The 21,888-nt window shown below is 30.0% G+C and overlaps 1 protein-coding gene across 1 annotated transcript in view; it reads right to left on the reverse strand.

Moving 5' to 3' along the window:
• The window catches only part of LOC129963438 (teneurin-m-like), a 618,667-nt gene that overhangs the window by 53,500 nt on the left and 543,279 nt on the right, over positions 1-21,888 (reverse strand). The window contains exons 18-19 of the mRNA XM_056077801.1: positions 20,918-21,206; positions 14,917-15,184 (exon numbers count right to left, since the gene is read on the reverse strand). Of these exons, the coding sequence (XP_055933776.1) occupies positions 14,917-15,184; positions 20,918-21,206 (557 nt within the window). The remainder of the gene's footprint in view (positions 1-14,916; positions 15,185-20,917; positions 21,207-21,888) is intronic.

Raw genomic sequence — 21,888 nt, forward strand, 5'->3', positions numbered from 1 at the left:
TTTGCTACTTAGAAAATGTAATGCAAATGATTCAAAAGTGAAGAAAAGTGGCATGCTAGTTAGAGTATCGTTCTTATCATTTAAATAAGGTTCAAAGCTTTTGAAAGTGAAGAAAGTGGGAACCAGTTCATGAGTTATTCTCGTCATTTAAGTAAGGTTCACAGTAGCCGGGTAGTTCTTTACAGTGTTTCGGAAGTTCAGAAAATTAGATATCATATTTGGGTTTGGGGTTGTTCTCATTATTTTAACAAGGTCTTTTGGAACTTTATTGTGGTTCAGATGTGAAAAAAAATGAAGTAATGGTTCAAATATCGCTTTTTCATTTGAGTAAAGTTAAAAGCTGTAAGTTGGAGATCATGAAAAGTTAATGTTAGCATGTGATTTTCTGTAACTAAGTGAAAAAAAAAAGGAATGACAATGAGCAGGTAATATGCATTGTTGTCGAGCATTTTTTCGATCTAAAATATTTAGCAATTTTTAAATTTTAGAAATTATCCAAGAATTAGAGTGATCACATGTATTATAGGAAACCAAAGAACATTTTAAATTTCTTAAAATGTTCTCAGAACAGATATTCTGTCATTAGCATTTTTTTTTTCTCATCATGAATTTTAGGGACAACTTATGATCCTTGTAATGTTGTCAGATAAAATCATCAATTTCTGTTATAAAAAAAATAAAATTTTATATATTTTTCATTTATTTTCTACTCCTTAGACTTTAATTTATAATTTATGTTATCAATATGATTGAATTCAATATTTACATTGCCAAATATCTTAGAATTAAAAATTAATTAAATTATTGATTCACCGGGAATTAATTTTCAATAACACATAAATAAGTGCATCATCATCTAGGATTCACTGGGGTAAAAATGTTTCAAAAACTAGCTTATCTGGAACTGATTGCAAATTCTATTGTAGAATTTTACTTTTACAAACATAAAAAAATCAAGTTAAATTAGAGTATATAACGAGCAAAAGTTTCTCCATTTACTAAATATACCTTGCACTCTCCAGTGGATCCCAGCTCATGTTGGAATTGAGGGGAACGAATGTGCAGAAGCCCTTGCAAAGGAAGCACGCGACGAAGACCAACCTCGAGTAGTAGTCACCTGTGCAAATGCGAATGCTGCCGCCGGGCGAAGGATCTACAACCAGCATCTTAGTAAGGCACCAATCCCCGATCTGAACTGCCCAAGAAATTTTTCCTCTACAATAGCCAGGCTACGTACTGGACATTTCAAAGGCATGAAGATCTCAGGAACCAATATAAAATCCTATCCCATCTGCAAGTACTGTCCCCATTCGCAACTAACTCCAGATCATGTTTTTGGCTGCCAGGTCATTATTGGTTCCCTCTTTCAACTTGGAGCGCCCCCAATCGAAATTCTCCATAGCCATCGGGCTCCAGAACTTGCAGATCTTGTCACCAAGGCTTTTGGAGGACTCTAATCTTTTGCACTAGCACTGTATGCATAGACACGACAACAACAACGAGCAAAAGTGGTTTCCTCAAAACTTTCTCACATACGCTCTAATAAAGATATTATCCCAGAGAACGCCTTGCATGGCACTGGCATAGCTACTGGCACTGAACTAATGGCACTGCACTGAAATACCAACCTTTGAATGTAGCATTTTTACTGAATATATCGTGTGAGCCTTGTTGAGGTTTTTGGGAATTCATCCTGGCATACAGATAATAGTATATGAAAATCTAATTTGCTCTTTAGATGCGTTTTTCTCAACCATTTGAAATAAAAAGACACAGAACTATAATTGTAATCAATAAAACCCATACTAAATTCGATATATTTAAGACATTGCGGTTTTTAGTTATCGCGTTTGCATGTTTGTGAAAGTACAGACCAAGAGACAATTAATCCTTTGTTGGATTTGGCTCAAAATTTGAAATTTGTTTTCACTATAGATTTTAAATCCGCATATTTTATTTTTTCTGTCTAGCTCTATTTGTTTTGTAATTATCATGTTAACCCTTTAAAGGGCCATTTTTTTCTAGTCATATTATGTTTAAACGTTTTTAGGCTTGAAATTAGAATAAGAAAAGGGATTCATTTAGCTTATTAGATACATTTAATTTGATTAATTTATTAATTCGGTTAATTAATAATTAAGTAACAAATCAAGACACATCATTTTGTGTGAGATAAAGAACTGAAGCATCTAAGTTTCTGACTTACTAAAAAAAATTGTCAGAACTGATGCCAACCTACATAATTTCATACAAAGATTGATAAATTTGGTGGGAAGCGTACTTCCCACAGCCCTAGAAAGGATTAACTTATATTTGAATAACTGGACAAAAAGGCTTCTTCTGAACGGAATTCGCTCAAAATTTCACAGAAAGCTACAAATTTTGTACAAAAAACTTCATCTGTCTAATTCAAAGCATTTTTGAATTATCGTGTTCACAGACAGAAAAAACAGACATAGTAACAGAAATGAGTTTCATCTTTTATTACCTCTGATTATAACAGAAATGTATAATTACGTTTAAATTTCATCAATATACATCAAAATGTTTTTTTGCCTTATCTTTATCACAGATATACAGACTAACATTTTTCAAAAATGTGTTTTTTGAACTCAGGAAGATCTAAAACAGGAAAATTCGTCGAAATCTCGAATTCGAATGTTTTGGCGTATGTAGTATACTTTCTGTATACTTTTCTGATATTATATTTCTGTATACTGTATACTACATACGAGAAAGTAAAAACGAGTAAAAGCCCAGCTAAATATTATTGCCTAAAGGTATTTTGAATTTATTTTGTTTCCGAAATATATTATTTTTAGAGAATCTCACAATACTTTTTAATGATAGTGGATTCTTTTCAGGGATGCAAATCAGTTGAAGCTAGCCCATATCTGTTTTTATATTTTTCCTATTCTTGTAGAAAAACCTTCCCTTTCTATTCTAAGTAGCGAAATATTAAAAGCTCTCAGATCTTAAGGAAACTTCACATAGCTTAAAGTCGCGCTTTACTTTTAGGTATAAAAGTATCCAGAAAAAAAAAGATTAAAATATTTTGTTGTTTAACCCTTTCTAGGGACGTGGGAAGTAAGCTTCCCACAAAATTTATCAATCTTTGTAGGAATTTATGTAGGTTGGCATAAGTTCTGACAAATTTTTTTAGACAGACAGAAACTTAGATGCTTCAGTTCTTTATCTTACACAAAATGATGTGTCTTGGTTTGTTACTTAATTATTAACTAACCAAATTAATTAATGAATCAAATTAAATTTATCTAATAAGCTAAATGAATTCCTTTTCTTATTCTAATTTCAAGGCTAAAAATATTTTAACATAATATGACTAGAAAAAAATGGCCCTTTAAAGGGTTAAAAAATTTTTTAGAGTGCTACATTATATAAAAAATAATATTTTTTGATTGTTCATATATTTTGCATAAAAAGTATAAAATTTTTTAAATAAAGAATAAATTATAGATTATTTTATAATAAGGAACCAATCACAAATTTCTAAACTTCTATTTTATGATTGAAAATTGCACCAAAGCGTTAGTAGTTCATCGTGCAAACTTAAGCCAAGCCAACTATAAAGTATTCCAAAATAAAGAACTGGTAGTTTAATAATTAGTTTTGAAAATAGAAAAACAGCATTAGAGAATTTTCTGCAGTATAATGTGGGAACAGCTGCAGCTGCAAATTCTTATTTTGGTCTAGGTTTCCTCTGAATCATTGCGTGCAATTTTTCGTGAATATGTAACAGCAAATAGGATTATGAACAGAAAGATTCTCAAAGGAAATGAGAATAATTAAATAATTAAAAGTATTTGCATGGAAATAAGGAATCATTTACCTGAATATTTAAAACTCCAAAGTTTTAAATACTTTAAGGAATATTTTTATTGTTAATATTATTTCATCATCTTCAAGATGTGTATTGTAAGAATCTCTAAACAAAGTTTAGACAAGCGAACGAAAATTATGTCTAAAATTATCATGATATTATCGCCTCCTCCCTTAGTATCATTTTAGAACATGAAAGAAAAGAAACTGTTGTGTAAAGCACTGATAATAACTGAAATTGAAAAATCAGAAATTGTTAAATTTTGACTTATTTTATGCAGTTAAAATGAGTTATTTTTAAACGAAAGATACTGTCCAAAATACTTTTTATTTTCGAATGTGGATTTTACAGGATTTTTTTTAACTGAGTTTGTACAATTTTTCGAATGCTATAAAGCAATTTTCAGATTACGCTGTTATAAAGGGAAGTCAGCCATTTGACTCTCCGACCCGCTACGAAGGCACACGGATTTAAACCATAAAACTGAATGACTGGATCGCCGCAAAAGCAACACAGGGCAACAACAGGCCACGGTAGAACCCTCCCAGAAGGAAGTACGTCCCGTCATCGATGGGAGGAGTCAGATCCCCCACTTATTTGAGTACTCTCCAGGGTGGCGAGATCTAACCACCAAGCCAGAAGCATCTCATCCTCATTTCGAGGTGCCCCCCCCCGGATATTGTTATAAAGGGAATCTAGACACGCTCCAAACTGATATAAACAGTTAACTGTTTCGACCTCTTCGGAAATACGTATCTCAATTGTGTCACAAAAATTTAGCGATGACGAGTATACTCGTCAAACACACAGTATGTGTAATATGAAATTGTATTGTAATGAAATGAGATTTATTTTTTTTTATTTCAATAATCATATTTATATATTTACTGAAATTAACATACATTTATAACATATGTACGAAAATAAACATAAAAACATTTATTATTTTAATTTGGTGTTAGAGAATGGTATTGAGCAAAGCATGGCAAAACTCATAATAATCTTTTATTTATTCCTTTCATTTCGACTTGGCTTCAAAATATTTTAAACATCTTGAAATTTACGAATATGTTGAGGTTTTTACTAAAAATGTAATTCAAACTACAAATTGACAGTACTTATTACTCCTGACGTATAAACTCTTTAAAACGCAAATGCTGTACTTTTCCTATGTCGAGTATACTCGTCAAAAAACCGTTAACCTGAATAAAATTGGGGTTAGTAGAGTCAATCCCCGGACGAATATGAAAAATAAAACAATATCTGACAATTGTTAGTTTGGATCCATTTTTATTAAAAGAAGTGAACAATGGGAAGCGGACAATCAAAGGAATTTGAACAAATTTTTGAAAATGAACTATTGTGATCTAAAACCCTAATTAACATTTGATGATGCACATTTTCGACCAGGATTATACGTAGATGTTGCACAAAGCTGTAAATGTTGAACAGAAGTACAGGGTGGCCATAAAATAAGTAAATTGGTGTGAAGACAATGCTTGGACTCAAATTGGAGCACGTCAACTTCTTGGTTCAGTATAAAGCTCTTTACGATGGTATTTCGGTGCTGAGAGAGTTATCAGTTCATATTTTCAGACGAAATGGCTGCCCAGTTCCTCGAATCTGAGTTCATACCTGAAATCCATAGTGTACGCTGGTGGCGTTTCAATTCTACATGTCTTGAAACAGAACATAAGACGGGTTGTTATGAACATCGAAACTGACAGTTTACAAACAGCAATAAAGAACATTATACACCATACGCAATACGCTGTACAGAAGAAAGGTCAGTATATTGAAAATGTTACAAGACATCCACTGGACCCTAATGTTGATGAATAAAATATTTTTTCTGTGAGTTTCATAAATTTGTACTCTTACAGCGCCAATATTTCCCCTATCGACAACTTTTGGTACTAATTTTTTTTGTTGCTGAATTTATCTTTCATGCCTTTCACAGTCGGTCTATGAAATGTGACTTCATTTCATTCATTCGTTTTAGCTACAGATGCCGCCAAACAGAGAAAATTATTTTTTGGCCACCCTGTATCTGTGCGTTCATGTGCAAGAGTAAATAGTCTACAGAAACACATGTAAAACATTTTCTAATTTCTCGTGATATAGGAAATACTAGACGAATATGGGAATAATTTATCAAATAAATGCACCAGAAACAACAACAACATTATGATTATCGTATTTTAGCAATCGATAACTCAAGAAAATCGAAATATATAATAATTCCAAAATGGTTATCTGATAAACGGAAACACCTGGCGCTTTGCTTCATTTACAAGTAATAAAAACATAAACCACTGAATAACAAACGGCCACAACGGTTACAATCAATAGCATACAATTATGCACAGACTCACCAGCAAACACAATCTATTTTACCAATCCACTCAGATGGGAAGAAAGGATTAGGATAGCATTAAAAATGTATATCTCTTCCCTCTAAAGCCATTTGTGTAAGTGAAAAGAGACGAATTGATTGTGAATTCGAAGAAAAGCCCTTTTCCTAAAGTATCGAGTAAACACCCAACGTGCAGAGGCTGTGCCCCGCATTTGTCAATAATATGTCATTGGGTCTTCGACAAGGATGGCACAGTTGCTCAGAAGCATTATCTTTTCAATCGTCGTGTGTTCTGGAGAGACTGACTGTGTAATTAGGATAAAAGCATTCGACGCATTCCGGTCGATTTTTTTCGATCAACACTTGTGTTTCGTTTTGTTGTTCTTTTTGTTCTGTATTTTTTTAACCGCAACTTTTTCTCCACAAGTGAAAGCAATTTTCCAAAGAAGCAGCATTCAGCTGGATTGAAATGGGTCACGTGTGTTGACACAAAAGCTGTATGGTTTGGAATCGTCTGGGAATGTCAGTTCTATTATGAGCTCCGTTTTACATGATAAAGCTTTATCTCAAAAAATGTCGAGCATTCTAAGAAGTTCTGTGATTGTATGCTCTGATATGGCATGCATTTTTAAAAAAATGCATGTTATATCAAATATGTTTATGAAACATTTTATACCAAAATACTTTATAGATGAGTCTTAAGGTTGAAACGAAATGTTACTTCTATGATGAGCTCTGTTTTACATGATAGTTTTTTACATTTAAATTATTGCGCAGTCTAAGGAGTTTTGCATTCGTATGTTCTCATATGACATGCATTTAAAAAACATGTTATATCAAATAATTCATGAAACATTTTAAACCAAAATGTTTTATAGACGAGTCTTACAGTTGAAACGATGCAAAATAGAAACAGAATTCTATAGAACGGCCTACTTTGAAATGATTTTTGAAGCTTGCAGTTTGCAGAAAATGTTCCAGTCTAAAAATATTAACAAGTTAAAATATGTTTTTGCTTACATCTGTCTCAGAAATATGCGCCTACTTAAAATCTGTTGCATTTCAATAGCGCATAGCACTACACTGACAAGGTTTTTTTTTTCTTTCCTTGCGTCAGTTTTGAAATACAACAGACCGAATTTCTAATCTTGACAAGAATAATCTTCTCAATATGGCACATTATCTATAATTATAAATACATTAAAAACCATTTTCTGATTGATAAGGAAGAAATTTTCTATGATATAATAATGTAAGATGAGAATTATAAAAAAAAAGTCATTTCCACAGAAAGATAGAATTGGTACCGAATAAACATTTACTTATCTGTACAAATTGGTGGTGGGTTAATACAAATATTTTTCCTTCTACTGATTTGGTTTAAAATTAGACACGCATTTACTCTTTAGGTGTTAAAACTGTATGCTAAATTTCATCCAGCTAGCTCTTTATGTTTTGTAGTTATCTTTTTTGCCTGCTCTCGGATATATTTCCTGGAAATGAATTTCGTTCAAAATCGTATACAAATTAAGCCTTAAGCCCACACAACGAATTTCATTCGTCTACCATAAAGCCTTTTAGGATTATTTAGTTCATAAACAGACATATATAACAAAAAAGAGTAATGTATTATGTGGATTCAAGGAGGTTGCGCCAAAGTTTCGCCAAAGATGCGCCAAAGTTTCCAATTCGAATATTTTAACGATAACAATACTTTCTCTTTATGTGTTTCGCATACTAGAAAATAAAAAAAGGTTTTATTTTTTATAATGCCAGCTTATTTGACGAGTATTTTTTTTGAATTTAGTCATTTTTTTTCGTTTTAAATTTCTTTTATTTTATAATTCTCAACGATTTCGACATTTTTTTTTGTTTTAAATTTTTTTAATTTTATAATTTTTAGCCATTTTGACAATTTAAAAAATATTTTTTGTGTGTAATTTTCAATGATTTCATTGTTATATTAAAATACAAACCGTTTAGTTTATTTCATCAAATATTTAATCATGTGATTCCTTTCCATTGTTGAAAGCTAAAGGTTGAACTTTTTCATTATCGACTCAGTTTACACTAAGATAAGAAGTTGAAGTTGCAAAAATGCAACAGACAACATTCAATTAAAGATAGAGTACTTGAGCAATTACTTTTTTAATGAGCGAATAATCTCATAAGAATCGACTACCTTAGGAAGGCCCATGTACATAATAAACAGAAACGGTTAAAGAGCATTCACGGTTAAATTATTAGAATGGCAAAGTTTTAATATCCTCCACAATTTTATCCTTATATATATACTTTGCTGATGGATTGTAAACTTCAAGTTACACATAAGATATTTACATGAAAGCAGACACGATCAATGTTTCTGCCATATCAGCTGGTCGCCAAAGTCGATTACATTCCATTTTGATAATAACAGTGGCAATAATTAATTTCATAATTTTATAATATATCTATGCTCAACTGATTATATACACTATACGCACAATATAAATATTAATTCAACTAAATTTTATTAATGCTGCAGTTTGGCATCAATTTGATTGAATTTCCTTTACTTTACAAAAAACGAAAGGATTTTGATTCAAATCGATTCATTCAATTCGATTAATCGATTATTAAAATAGATAACTATAATATCAAACATTTTATTTTTTCAAGAAGTAAAATTTTATTTAATATTTCTGGATGGAAACAATTTCAAAATTATTTTGCCGTCTGTAATAAGCAATACTATAATTTTACGATATTTAATGTATTCAGAATCATTATTTCTAATTTAAAAAATTCTATTAAATAAGAAAAGATTGAAATTAATTTCCATTACATAAAATCATTACGAGTAGTATTGAATAAGTGCTGCAAACGAAATGTTAAAGGTGCAATAATAGATAAAATATACGTACACCAAAGTGTTTTTTTATATGTTGAACAGTCTGGTAGTTAAAACGACATTAATGTCATTAATTGCGTAAAAAACTGTATTTTAAAACATATTTTAACGCGATTACAAATCGGATATAAAAGTTTTGACCAATAAAGTCATTATAGAAACTTTCTGAATATTAAATTTTGCGGTTTTTTTTATTAACTAATAGAATGTTATAGTTACGAGTTAAAAAAAACTTTGAAATAGTTTAATAGCCTTTTTCATTATTTGTAAAAAGAAAGTTTAATGGATAAATTATTTTATTTGTTTTTCTGTAGAATCCCTTTTTTTCTTTCATTAAAACAAGTTTTTAATGGAGTTTAAATTGAATATCAGTTTTTTTCCTAAATAATATCATGATGAAAACTTTCTGAAAATTAATTTTTTGTGTTTGTTTTAATTAACAAAAAACATTTTCAGTTTAGAATTTGAATAATTTAATAGATTTTTCTTAAAACCATGACAACCAGAAATTCATTGATGAAAATTCCTTTATTATTTTAATAAGGTTACATACTTTTATTTGCTTTTGTAGAGACTAGAATACTTTAATTTTAAATAATTTAAAAATCTCATATTTTTTTATTTAGAAGTTTGGACAAAAATTGGTTATTAGAAATTAAAAAAAAGTTTTTTTAATTTTGAATATTCTTTGCATATAAATATGCTTACATAGTAAAATCAACTCAAAATAATGCTATAATTATGCACATAAAAAAACAACAAAATAAACGGCTTGTATTAACTCATAATATTTATTCTTGTTCTTTTTTATTACCTCCTCGTATATGAAGGAGAAAAAAGTATTGTAACTACCGAAAAATTCATCCTGGAGATTGTGATGAATTTCCATTCCTATACATATTCAAAAGTGCTAGAAACACATTTTTTTAGAATTAGATCTAGCTGCCTATAAACATGACAACACAAAAATGATTTAATCTAGATTGATGAAATTCGGTATGTGTCGTTTTATATTAAATTTGCGGATTAGAATGAAGTATAATACTTTGAAGAAAATGCATTTTGTCTGCTTGTCCAAGAGTAAATGAACACCATAGCTGCAAAGCAATAAATAGCTAGATGGGCGCAATTTGGTCCACAGTTTTATCATCTAATGTATAGATGCGTATTGAATTTTAAACCAAGTTCTTCATTGGGTTAACTGTCTATCTGTCTATATATTCGTAAGTATGCAAACAAGATAATTCAGAAATTCAACTATTTAGTAAAAAAAATGATCTACCATGTTATTAAAATTATAATTCTGTGTGTCAAATTTCAGTTTTCAATCAATCGACAAAAAAAAAAAAAAAAGAGTCCAAAATGCATATTTGTTTTTTTTCCACAATATAATGAGCTTTGAAACGTTCTTGCTTGGGACTTTGAAAATAAAAATCTGAGCAATCGTGCCGTTTATAGCCTTGCCAGAAGTCTACAGTTTTAAAACAGATATAAAAGAATAACGCCTTTATGAGGGATGATGTAAAGAAGTTTCGGGGAGGGGGGGGACTTTTTCGCAAGTACTGAAAAAAAATATTCAATGGTATTTGAAAGTGAATTACATAACGCATTTGAAGCATATCACGGAAGCTTTAATTGACTCCAAAACTTCAATAAAGATAAAATATTTACATTTTGCCCTGATTTTAATATTATGAGAACATTTTAACTAATATATAAAGAATAAAATTTCTTGTCAGAATACGTGCTCGTATTTTATTGTACATGTATCGAAGTTTCTTTCTTAATTTCTTTAAGTTGGCAATGTGTGGAATGAAAGTGTAAACAACGAATTCCCAAGTGAAATTTCAAATATATATATGAATCATTAATTCATTTCACAAGATTTATGCAGTAGAATATATTTATTGTAGACGAAAAGAAATACAACCTCATAGGATAACAAATTTAATTTTGGCGTTATGCTTTAGCAATTACATAAAGCATAATATTCGAATTCTCTTAATTTAATTTACTGTATATGTCTTGCTCAGTGCCAAAAAACTTTGATAAAAATAAAAATTGACATAATAACCAAAAATAAAGTCTATTCATAGATTCATATATATTTATGCAAAAAAAAAATATTAATAAATGATACGAGAGGATTTAAACATTAAATAGTTCTGATGTAAAAAAACTTACTTCTATGCCAAGAAGTGACGTAATATATATTCCAAATTAGCTTGAATAACAAATGAAATATGCTTTCTTAGTTTATTATCGTTTTCCTTTTTTTTTATCACAAAACTATTCACTACCAGTAAAAAAAAAATGAATCCGCTAAATATATTTATTTCAGACTATACATCTTCGGAATTTTCGAAGACATCCAAATGAATCCCATTTTTCAGCTTATTTATATTCAAACCGATGAAAAACATACGCCAAAAGTGATTGCACAGCAGAGACGCAGACGATTTTTCTCGTTGCCACATTAATGATGAGTAATTTAGCCGTCTCGCCGAATGGCAGAAGTGAAAGTGACTGTATTCATCTTTTTATTCTGGCGGAAGAAGCAAAAGCTATAAGCAGGTCGAACAAAGGACTTGAAGAGTTCCAGACAAGTGGAAGTGGTTTGAAGTATGAGAGAGCTATCGTACAACTTCTTTCATGGATCATTTTTGATCCATTGGGAACTTTAACTTATTGAGGGGAGAATATTTAAAATAGTCCCCCGTTCTTTGCATTTTGAAATGTTGCTTGAGTAACAAAAGGATATTCAAGAAAATAGCATAAAAAGAAAATGAGGCTGAATGGTCCCAAATGTAAGGAACATTAAATAAAGTTCTCGTATTTTTTTTTGAATAAAGAATGTTTTCATAAGTGCTGCCAGCTATAAATGTTTTGCTTTAAAATGTCAAACTATTCAAATTGGATTGATAGTTTTTTTATTGTATTATCTACATCAAAATATAAGTTTGGAATGAATGCTAACACATTAAACTTTTTTTATAAGGAAGAAATTTCATTAAAAATGATGTGATCATTACCTATTTTTTCGCATATGAAGATATAAATCATAGATTAATAAATATTAATGACTCATATATTAATGGTATCTCCAACAAGTCTGAGACATAAGATGTTTTTAAGAAATAAAAATAGTTAGGCATTTTTCTATCTAATTTGTCGAATTTATTTACCAGGAAAATAAGGCAATCGTTTGGGAAGAATTGCTTTTCCATTTATTTGATATGCCCGATAAGAGTTTACAACAATGGTCTAAGAATAGTGACGTTATAACAACAGGCCACACTAATAGGACCTTCTTAAAACAAACTAATAATTTTTACATGTCAAATCATTTTTAACTTAGCATGTTAAATTTATTTGAAGTTAAGATTTTTATTTTAGTAAACTTTGTGAAAATGTATATGGGTTTATCTATTTATTTATTTATTATGATTAGGGATTGCAATACCGGACCAAAATTTAAATACCGGTATTCGGTATTTTTTAGATCTTAATACCGGGATACCGGTTTTAATACCGGTATTAGAAAGTTTAGAAAAAGAAAGAAAACAAGGTGTTTCTTTGTTTTATTTGCCAGTTTTATAAGAGAGTGTAATATCACAAAAAATAATATGGAACTTATAAATTATAACAGTATATAAAGAATCACAAAAAAGTAAAGAAACAACTTATTTATTTAAATCACAAAAAAGTGTAAATATCACTATTCAGTCTATGGTACTATTACAAATTTTTGAAATGTGATCTTAAAAAACATAATGCATCAGTTGTACTGTCATTAAGCCTGAAAAGTAATTTTGTGTAAAAATGACCAGCTGTCGAAAGCGCTCTTTCGGCATCTACGTCTACGTTCTTCAGATAGTGATTTGTGCTGTTCTTTCATGATTGCAACATGAAATTTATTGTTGCATTAGCTGTTAATAAATTAGAATCTCTCCGACATAATGCCTCAATAGTCAGTTTTATTGGAAGTAGAGCTGATATAGTTCTGGATATTAAGACGAATTCACTGTCTGAAAAAATTAATTTGAAGGTTTAAGTCGATTATTGCTTTTTGGATTGGATTTCTAAATTTCAAAAACCGTTCCATCATTAGGAGTAAAGTGTTCCAACGTGTCTTAGAATATATTATTAACATATATTCTGTTTTATTTTCAGTTAGTATATATTTTTTAATATGGAATTTTTTGTAGGGGAATGTTTAAATATCTTAACAATTTTTCGAACTTTATAAATTATAGAAAGCAATTCTTGATGGGTTAATATTTCATCCTCATTAGCAATATCTTCTTCCACAATTACATTGTCATTATCTTCATTGTCAATATCACTGTCACTCTTACTCTCTTCAATGTAGGAATCCGAAGTTTCTGTATCCACAATATTTGGATTCTTCTGTTCTTTATTTTTTTGGTATAATATATCTATTACTCCTAATTGAATTCCATGTTCATAGCACCATTGCTGATTTGCACCCATCAACTTTCCAAATTTTTTCATAACTGTTGCTCTATTAGTCGTTATAGATACAATATCTTCTTTCAGGAATAATCCATGTTTCGCTAATTTAGATTTAAGCCATTAATTAGCTAATTAATTTCGCCAGGAGGGGAGACATAAAAACAAAAACGTATACTATTTTGCTATGGTGGCGATCCCTGAACGTATACTGGAGACAATTAAAAAAAATTCTAGTAAATACCGAAAAACCGGTATTTAAACTTGTGAATACCGGTATTACGAAATTGTAAAATGGCTCAAAATACCGGTATTCGGTATCCCGGTATTGCAATCCCTAATTATGATCCATGATTATGCGGAATTCATAATTTTATTATTTAAGCAAGTGGTTGATATTTATAAATACTCTAATAAAAAGCGAATACTAATGTCATTGTAATTATATATTACAATGACATTAGTATTCGCTTATATATTTTTTATATTTATTTATGTAGAAACTATGCTAATGACTGTATATAATCAATTCTTTTTAAAATGATAGACTTTAAATTTTTTTTTTAAATTTTGAAAGGTGATTTTTAATTTGTCTGATTTTACAATAATACTTGCAAAAATAAACGAGCTTGATTTTTCTAAATTCAGCATTTTATTTTTTTTAATATACATATTATTTATTTATTATATTCATTTTTTACTGACTGTGTCGTGTTATTATTGTTGAGTGCTTAGGCGATTAATTCCTAGCATGAGGTTAGTAGTATACGAAAATCGAATTTGTGTTTTAGACACTTTTTCGCAACCTATTTAAACAAAAAGTTGATACAAAACTGCAGTTATATTCATAAATTCCCATGCCTAATTTGATATATTTAAGTCATTGCATTTTTGAACTATCGCTTTTACATGTTCCTGAAAGTACAAACTGGCAGACAATTCGTTGTTGGATGTTTCTGAAACTTTGACAGATGTTTGCATTATAGATATTAAATATGTGTACCGAATCTTATCTATCTAGCTCTCTTTGCTTTGTAGTTATTGTGTTAACTTATATTCGGACAGACGAACTTCCACTAAATAGATTGTATACAAAATTTGATAGAAAACTGCAAATTTGGTATAAAGGCCGTATACCAAATTTCAACTCCCTAGCTCAAATCCTTTTTGAGTTATCTTTGTCACAGGCAGATAGACGGAAGGGCAGTTTCCAAAAATGCGTTTTTCGAACTCAGAATGGTCTACTTGGAATGGAACATGGAGAGTCGTCAGATTCTCGAGTTGAATTTTTTGACGATTGCTATACTTTATCTATTCTACGCAAACGAGAAGTAAAGAACAGCAAAAACTCACCTGTTGCAGTAGCGACTCCATAAACTTTCTGTCTGTAAACGTTTCTCCTGTTCCACGCATACGTATACTTCACCGCCGGATCCGCTTCGAAGAGCTTTTCAAATAGGATTCCTTCTATAGATATTCGCAGATGGATCAGTGTGAGGTCTGCGGGGATGGTGTCTGGGGTCAGCTGAAGCTGAATGGTGGACAAATAGCCACCTGCTCTGCTACTGTGGTACACAAGATGAAGATCTGTACCAGGAATCAAGAGGCTCTCTTGTATTACCTGAAATGAGACAGTAAATGTTATCAAATGAAGATTTATATTAAAATGGGTTGAAAGTTCGACTCGATGATTTGATAAAAATAAATTAATTTTAAGCTGCAAATTTTATTCTCAGGTTCTTGTTGGAAAAAATTCCCCATTTTAAAATGAATATGCTTGTATGTTGGCTTACTGTTTGTAATCTGCGACATGCCTCAATAAAACGTTCAAAATGCTCAAAAAAAAAAAAAAAAATCGTCGGTCTTAGAGCTAGAAGAGGGGTTTGCGAAATTTTAATTTGATTTTAAAATAAAAATTAATTGAAGTTTTAACATTTTTCCCCCTGAATAACTTTGAGTCATGTTATTGTATAAAAACAATTTAAAATTCATAGCATTCTTTTAACGATATTACTTTAATCCCCTTACAATTTGTTTTGAGGTTGCAGAATTTTATTAAGAGAACCAAAAATAAAGTGTTATTTTAAGTACATGAGGAAGTGGAAGAGAGAATACACCCTCAAGTTTATTTTATATTTTAAGTAATATTAGTTTTGAAACTAGTAATGGAGACTATTTGTATCATGTAACAACAAAACTGTTCGTGCCATTTCACATTTAATTGCCCATTCTCTTTTGCATTATGGCACAATCATATTTCTCAATGTTCTTTCAAAATAAGCAGCAGATTTCAAAATTATATTAATTGCATTCATTTATAAGCGGTATGTGAAAATAAGCTAATATCCATAGCATCTGATAATTGTTTATGTTTGATTCGTATATTTCAATACTATTTTTAATTGAAAACTTTCTCTTCATTATAGCAACAATAATGTGCTCACAAAAATATATTTAATATTATTATAATAGCGTATGTATAATCACAGTAAGTGTAGAAATAAAATGTGTTGTAGTAAAACAAATTTTTTTTAAAATTTTTTTTTTTAAATAGAGTAAAAATTTGTGCAAAAATAAAATTGGTACTGCTGAAAAGTCAATATTTTGGGATATGAAAAAGACTCTTGTGAAATAATACAGACCAAAGTTATTAAAAGAGCTTAAATATCTAATCATAATCTTGTAAATCTTTCCTTAATGAGCATTACTCAAGAAACAACTATGTACCAAATTTCGAAACATTAGGTCCAACGATTTGCTTCGTAATACATTTTGAAAAATTTTCGTACCATGCATATCGCAATTTACAGAATTTGTAAATTATGATGTTAAAGAAAGACAGATTTTTTTGTGGAAAAATGCTGCGACGGTTTAAATTCCAGCTGATGTTTACTGCCTTGTTTGATTTTTGAGATCTGTGTCTTATCTGAAAGTTTTTGGTCTATTAATCTATTATAATAGACTGAAATGGGTGTCGTCATTAAGTCTGTTTCAGTATACTGGAATAAAATATTTTTGTACAAAATTCAAAGTCATTAGACTCAGTCATTTTTAAAATGATCCGAAATTTCATCCCTTTTGGAAAGTCAATTTTTAACGTTTTTTCCTTGTCCACAAGAACACGCATCCAACTGTTAAGCATTTAACTGTTTTCTAGTTTTATATTAAAACCTTAAATAATTTTTAGCTTATGATTAAGAAAAAACTGAATGTTGACGATTTAGAAAAACTAAAACACTACTAAAGAAAAAAAATGATGTTCCGTGCCAAACATCAAGTTTTTTGCTTCTTAAAGTCAAAACAGTTGGAGTGATCTTCCCAAAACTTAATCGCATATTCTCTAATAAAATTGCCATGCCAGAGAACGTCTCACATGACATTAGTTACAAAACATTAACTTTTGGCGAAAATTTAGCATTTTCCCTGAATTTATCATGCCATCCTTGGCACGTTATTGGCGATTAATCGCTGACATCCATTAATAGTAAGCGAAAATCAAATTTGTGTCTTAGTCACATTTTTCTGAAGCAATTGAAACCAAAATTTGACGCAAAACTGCACTTGTAATCACAAAATCCCATACCAAATTTCATATATTTAAGTCATTCTATTTTTGAATTATAATGTTTACATGTTTCTGAAAGTACAGACCGACAGACTGCCAACCCGTCATTGGATTTGGATCAAAGTTCGACAAGTGTCTGTGCTATAGATATTAAATTTGTGTATCGAATTTTATCTATGTAGCTCTCTTCATTTTGTAATTATCGTGTTAACCCTTTAAAGGGCCATTTTTTTCTAGTCATATTATGTTAAAATATTTTTAGGCTTGAAATTAGAATAAGAAAAGGGATTCATTTAGCTTATTAGATAAATTTAATTTGATTAATTAATTAATTTGGTTAATTAATAATTAAGTAACAAATCAAGACACATCATTTTATGTAAGATAAAGAACTGAAGCATCTAAGCTTCTGACTTACTAAAAAAATTGTTGGAACTTGGGCCAACCTATTTATTTTTATACAAAGATTGATAAATTTGGTGGGAAGCATACTTCCCACGATCCTAGAAAGGGTTAAATTATATTCGAACAGCCGGACAGATAGACTTTCTCGGAACAGATTCCTCGGTCTCAAAATTTGAAAGAAATCTGCAAATTTGGTGTAAAGACTATATACCAAATTTCAATCGCCCAACTCAAGTGGTTTTTCAGTTATTTTTGTCACAGACTGGTAGACAGACGGACCTTTTCCAAAAGTGTGTTTTTCGCCCCCAGGGTGGTCTAAAACGGAGAAATTCGTCAAAATATTGAGTTCGAATTTTTTTAACGATTACTATACTTTCTCTATACTACGTATACGAGAAAGTAAAAGGAAATATAATAATTTCCAATTAATTTGAGCTGCTTCGCTTCATTTATTATTATTATTATATTCTCTCGACCCTGGTATCCATCTAGAAAAAGAAATTGCTCTGAAAAACGAATCATACGTATTCCCGGGTCAAAGGAAGGAAAATGGAAAACTGAAAAACGTCAAAACCAGTTTATCGAAATAAAATTTAGTTCGTATTTTATGAAATACTTCTATTTCATTGTCTTTTCGTAGGAATATTCTTCTTTCCCTCCCCCTCCCCGTTCCTATCCTTCTCCGTTTTTACTGCTGACCATTTTATTTTCGAGTCTAAGAAATCCAATTGTGAAAACTCTCCGGGTAACAAATCAAATCTTTCCCATCGATCGAAATTTATGGACACTACAAAAAACTCTTTTCTTTCCGGAGAAAGGATTGAAGATCGTGATTCCGTCATTTTACGGCGGCTCTTCAAAGATTTTATGAATCTGGTGCCGCGCCATCATTGCATTAAGGTCCATAGCGACGCATAAAAAAATAATAAACTGTTGCGCTTTTGGAAGATGGAGAATGTTTTCAGTTTAACCTTTTAATTTAAACAAAATGGGAGAATTCAAGATAAGCTACTGATGCTTATCTTAAAATATTTGTCGGAAGTCGGAAAAAGGGATGTTTTGTTCGATACTTAATTTTCTTAAAGGCTTGTGAATAATGTTTAATTCAAGTATACAAACAATAAAAGTCAAGTTTGTATTCTTTAATCTAAAGTCATTGGAATAATCTTTTGTTGTTTTTACTATAATTTAAAAATTATTTTACTTTAGATAGTTTTAAAGAAAAGATTTTCAATTGTAGAAATAACTAATTATTATAAACTTGATCTTTTAAATACTTATAGCAGTTAATTTTTATTTAAAAAACCCAATAGAATCCTCATTAAATATTTATCTAAAACATTTTCAGTATCATTTAAAAATAATTCCATTAAAAACGCTTAAATAGTGTTGGAAATTCCACCAGAATAATCCTTAAGTAATTTAGATGCATAACTATGATTACATAGCATATCTGAGATCTCAAAGCCATTTTAAAAATGAAGGCTGAATTAAGTTAACTAAGATATTAAACCGAATCTATTAAATATTAACATTTGATTAAAGCAAAAAAAAAAAAAAACAATTATCTTCAGTTATTTTAATCAATAAATATTCTTTTAAGAATCACTTTTACGGGGATATCGATTTAAAAATTGATTTTTACAGTAACAGAATCAACTGTAAGTAACCTCCAGTTTCGTAGCTTTGATTGCATTATATGCTGCACATCTCGGAAGCAAATTCGAAAATAAAAGTTTTTAAACTGAAATAAGTCTATCGCTAATTCATAAATGAAATTTATATAACGTAGTAATGAAAAAAAAATATAAATTTCTCTGTGAGTTTATTTTCTTTACATAAAAGAAAATTATTTCCGAAAATCCAAAAAATATGTTAATTATATTTGTCTGGAGGAGAGCAGATTTATCTTAGCTGTAAAAGTAAATTTTAGACTATTCGCCCCTAAAATGCATATGGTTACAAAGATCCATTCAGATGGTGTAACGATGAGAGAGATTCGTTTTGTTCAACGGAAAACACGAAGCACAAATAGCAAATACACAATTCAGGTGTACACAAGATTAATGTATAAGAAATTCTCAAAGCAAGCTAACGGAAAACAGCAATAGTTGCTCAAAAAGAAACTTAAGAACTCAATCCTCGACCAGGGCTCCAAAGGAAAACCCCAATGAACTAAATCCCTCTAATCTTTCACTTTTACATATGTTTGCAGAGAAGGCATCGAATATTCTAGAACAATCTTTTGATCTGAGTTGCTAACAGAAATTACTCCATAATTCTTGTATTTGCTTACACTTTCATCTTTGCTACCAAATGGTCATCAAGACCAGCAATATTGATCTAGTATCCATTAAATTATATGTAAGTCTTTGGTCCTTACAATGAGACTAATTGTGCTGGAAGCAGCATTATAGACTTGTGAAAATTCATGAAATGAAGTTAAAAGATAAAAGCCTTTTACTTTTTTTTTACAAAAGCATAAAGTCATGAAATGTAATCATGTTATTATACAACAAAATATAATTTTGCATAACTTATTTTTTATTCTTTTGTTTCGGTTCAAAAGAATATAAAATAAGTTATTTTTATTCTTCGGTTTCGGTATTTTGATCCTACAAAATGGTGAAAATAACAGAATTTACTCACAACTTGTGACACATATCTTTACGAGTAAGATATGGAGTTTTTCAAGCAAAGAGTGTCTAAAACTTTGAATCATATTTGGTGCATTTCTATAGCAGATTTTTACAACTAGGAATTTTCAGTATTTTCGCTTATATCCTTTAAAAATTTCTTCATTTATGGAAATTTGAAAAGAGTACAATGAAATATGGAAATTTAGATCTTATTCAGATTTATTGCAGAAAAGAAAAAAAGCAATATTCACAAATTTAAGGAAAATGCATTCTAATTCTTAGCCAACATATTTCAATGGATGTCTTTAGCAGGTCGCACTAATATGTTCTTTAATTCAACATCCAATACAGCCAGTTTACACCTTTTGTTTTAGAGAATTAATTGTCTTTCTAATCTATTCATTCAGTACCAGAAGAGACAGCTTCTTATGGATTTAAAGGATTAATTAGCTTTTCAACCCATAGAATATGAATTTTAAGAGTATGAAAAAGGAGCCAAAGATTGCGATTGAAATGGCCCTAATTGAAATACTGAATAGCCACGACTGCGTAGATAGCAATCGAATATATACCAATTAAAGAGATTGCAAAAATAAAAATATCTCCAGTGATGGTTAAATCAGCAGGTTTAATAAAAGTCAAATACCGTTTAGGTGAATCTTCAGTCATTTTTTAATGCCCAGGAAAATCTATAGATTCGAAGGAATTGTTTTTTGATTGTAATTGATGCTAGCAAGTCACTCACCTGCGATTCAGCTAGAGCTGAACTTCTCTCTGGACATCCACCTTGAAATCCATGCTTCCAGGTTGCCAAGACAACGGGCTTCATGGTATCGTAATCATGGTCTGGACAAGTGACGGTTTTAGAGTCTTCCTCCTGGGCCTTCTGTCTCCTGTCTTGCAACTGAAGGGTGATTTTATCCACAACCACTATTTCGTTCCAGGGAACCATAACCGTGACTGACTGGGGGAGAAAGGGCTCCCTTTGGAAATGAAGTTTCACAGCCCCACCGCCATTTACAAGAAGATCGAACCTTGGAAAGTAGAAAGAACATATAAAGAAATAGAACATGAATTTTGATTAGTACATACACTTTAATTATGAAATTAGATATAATGCAAACAAATATTATCATATTGAAAAGTCATAGCATGAAACTTTTGGCCAAAGTAGGCCATTAAAATATAACAAATATAGAAATCATTTTCAGTAAGCCATTTTTCTGTTGACTAATATAAAAACGTTTGGTGTCAATTGCATTTTTGTAAAATTGATATTGTAAAAGTAGAGTCTTTCGTATACAAGGTATGATTCCATCTACGAGGATAAAGTATGTTATTAAATAAATTATAAACTGGGAAAAAAGGCTTTTGGTGGACAGATTACATTAAATAATTCAATTTTAACAAAATAAGCGAAGATATTTTAATTTCGTTTTCAAAAGAATGTACAAAGAGCTTAATTTTATTTTTTAAATTTGTTTTAGATAATAATTAAAACATATTCTATTAAATTACAATCTTTCTCCATATATCAAAGAAAACGAGTGCTTTTGCGTAATTAAATTGATTAGATATTGGATATTACGTTTTGAAATAAGTTAAAATGTAAATGAATTTAAGTATTTTTATCAAATTGTACTAATTACTAATACAATTCATTTGTAACGGAAGCGAATATTTCATTCTAGGAATGCGTTTTGGAATAACATTAGT

Source organism: Argiope bruennichi, chromosome 3, assembly GCF_947563725.1.
Source record: "Argiope bruennichi chromosome 3, qqArgBrue1.1, whole genome shotgun sequence".
NCBI lineage: Eukaryota > Metazoa > Arthropoda > Arachnida > Araneae > Araneidae > Argiope > Argiope bruennichi.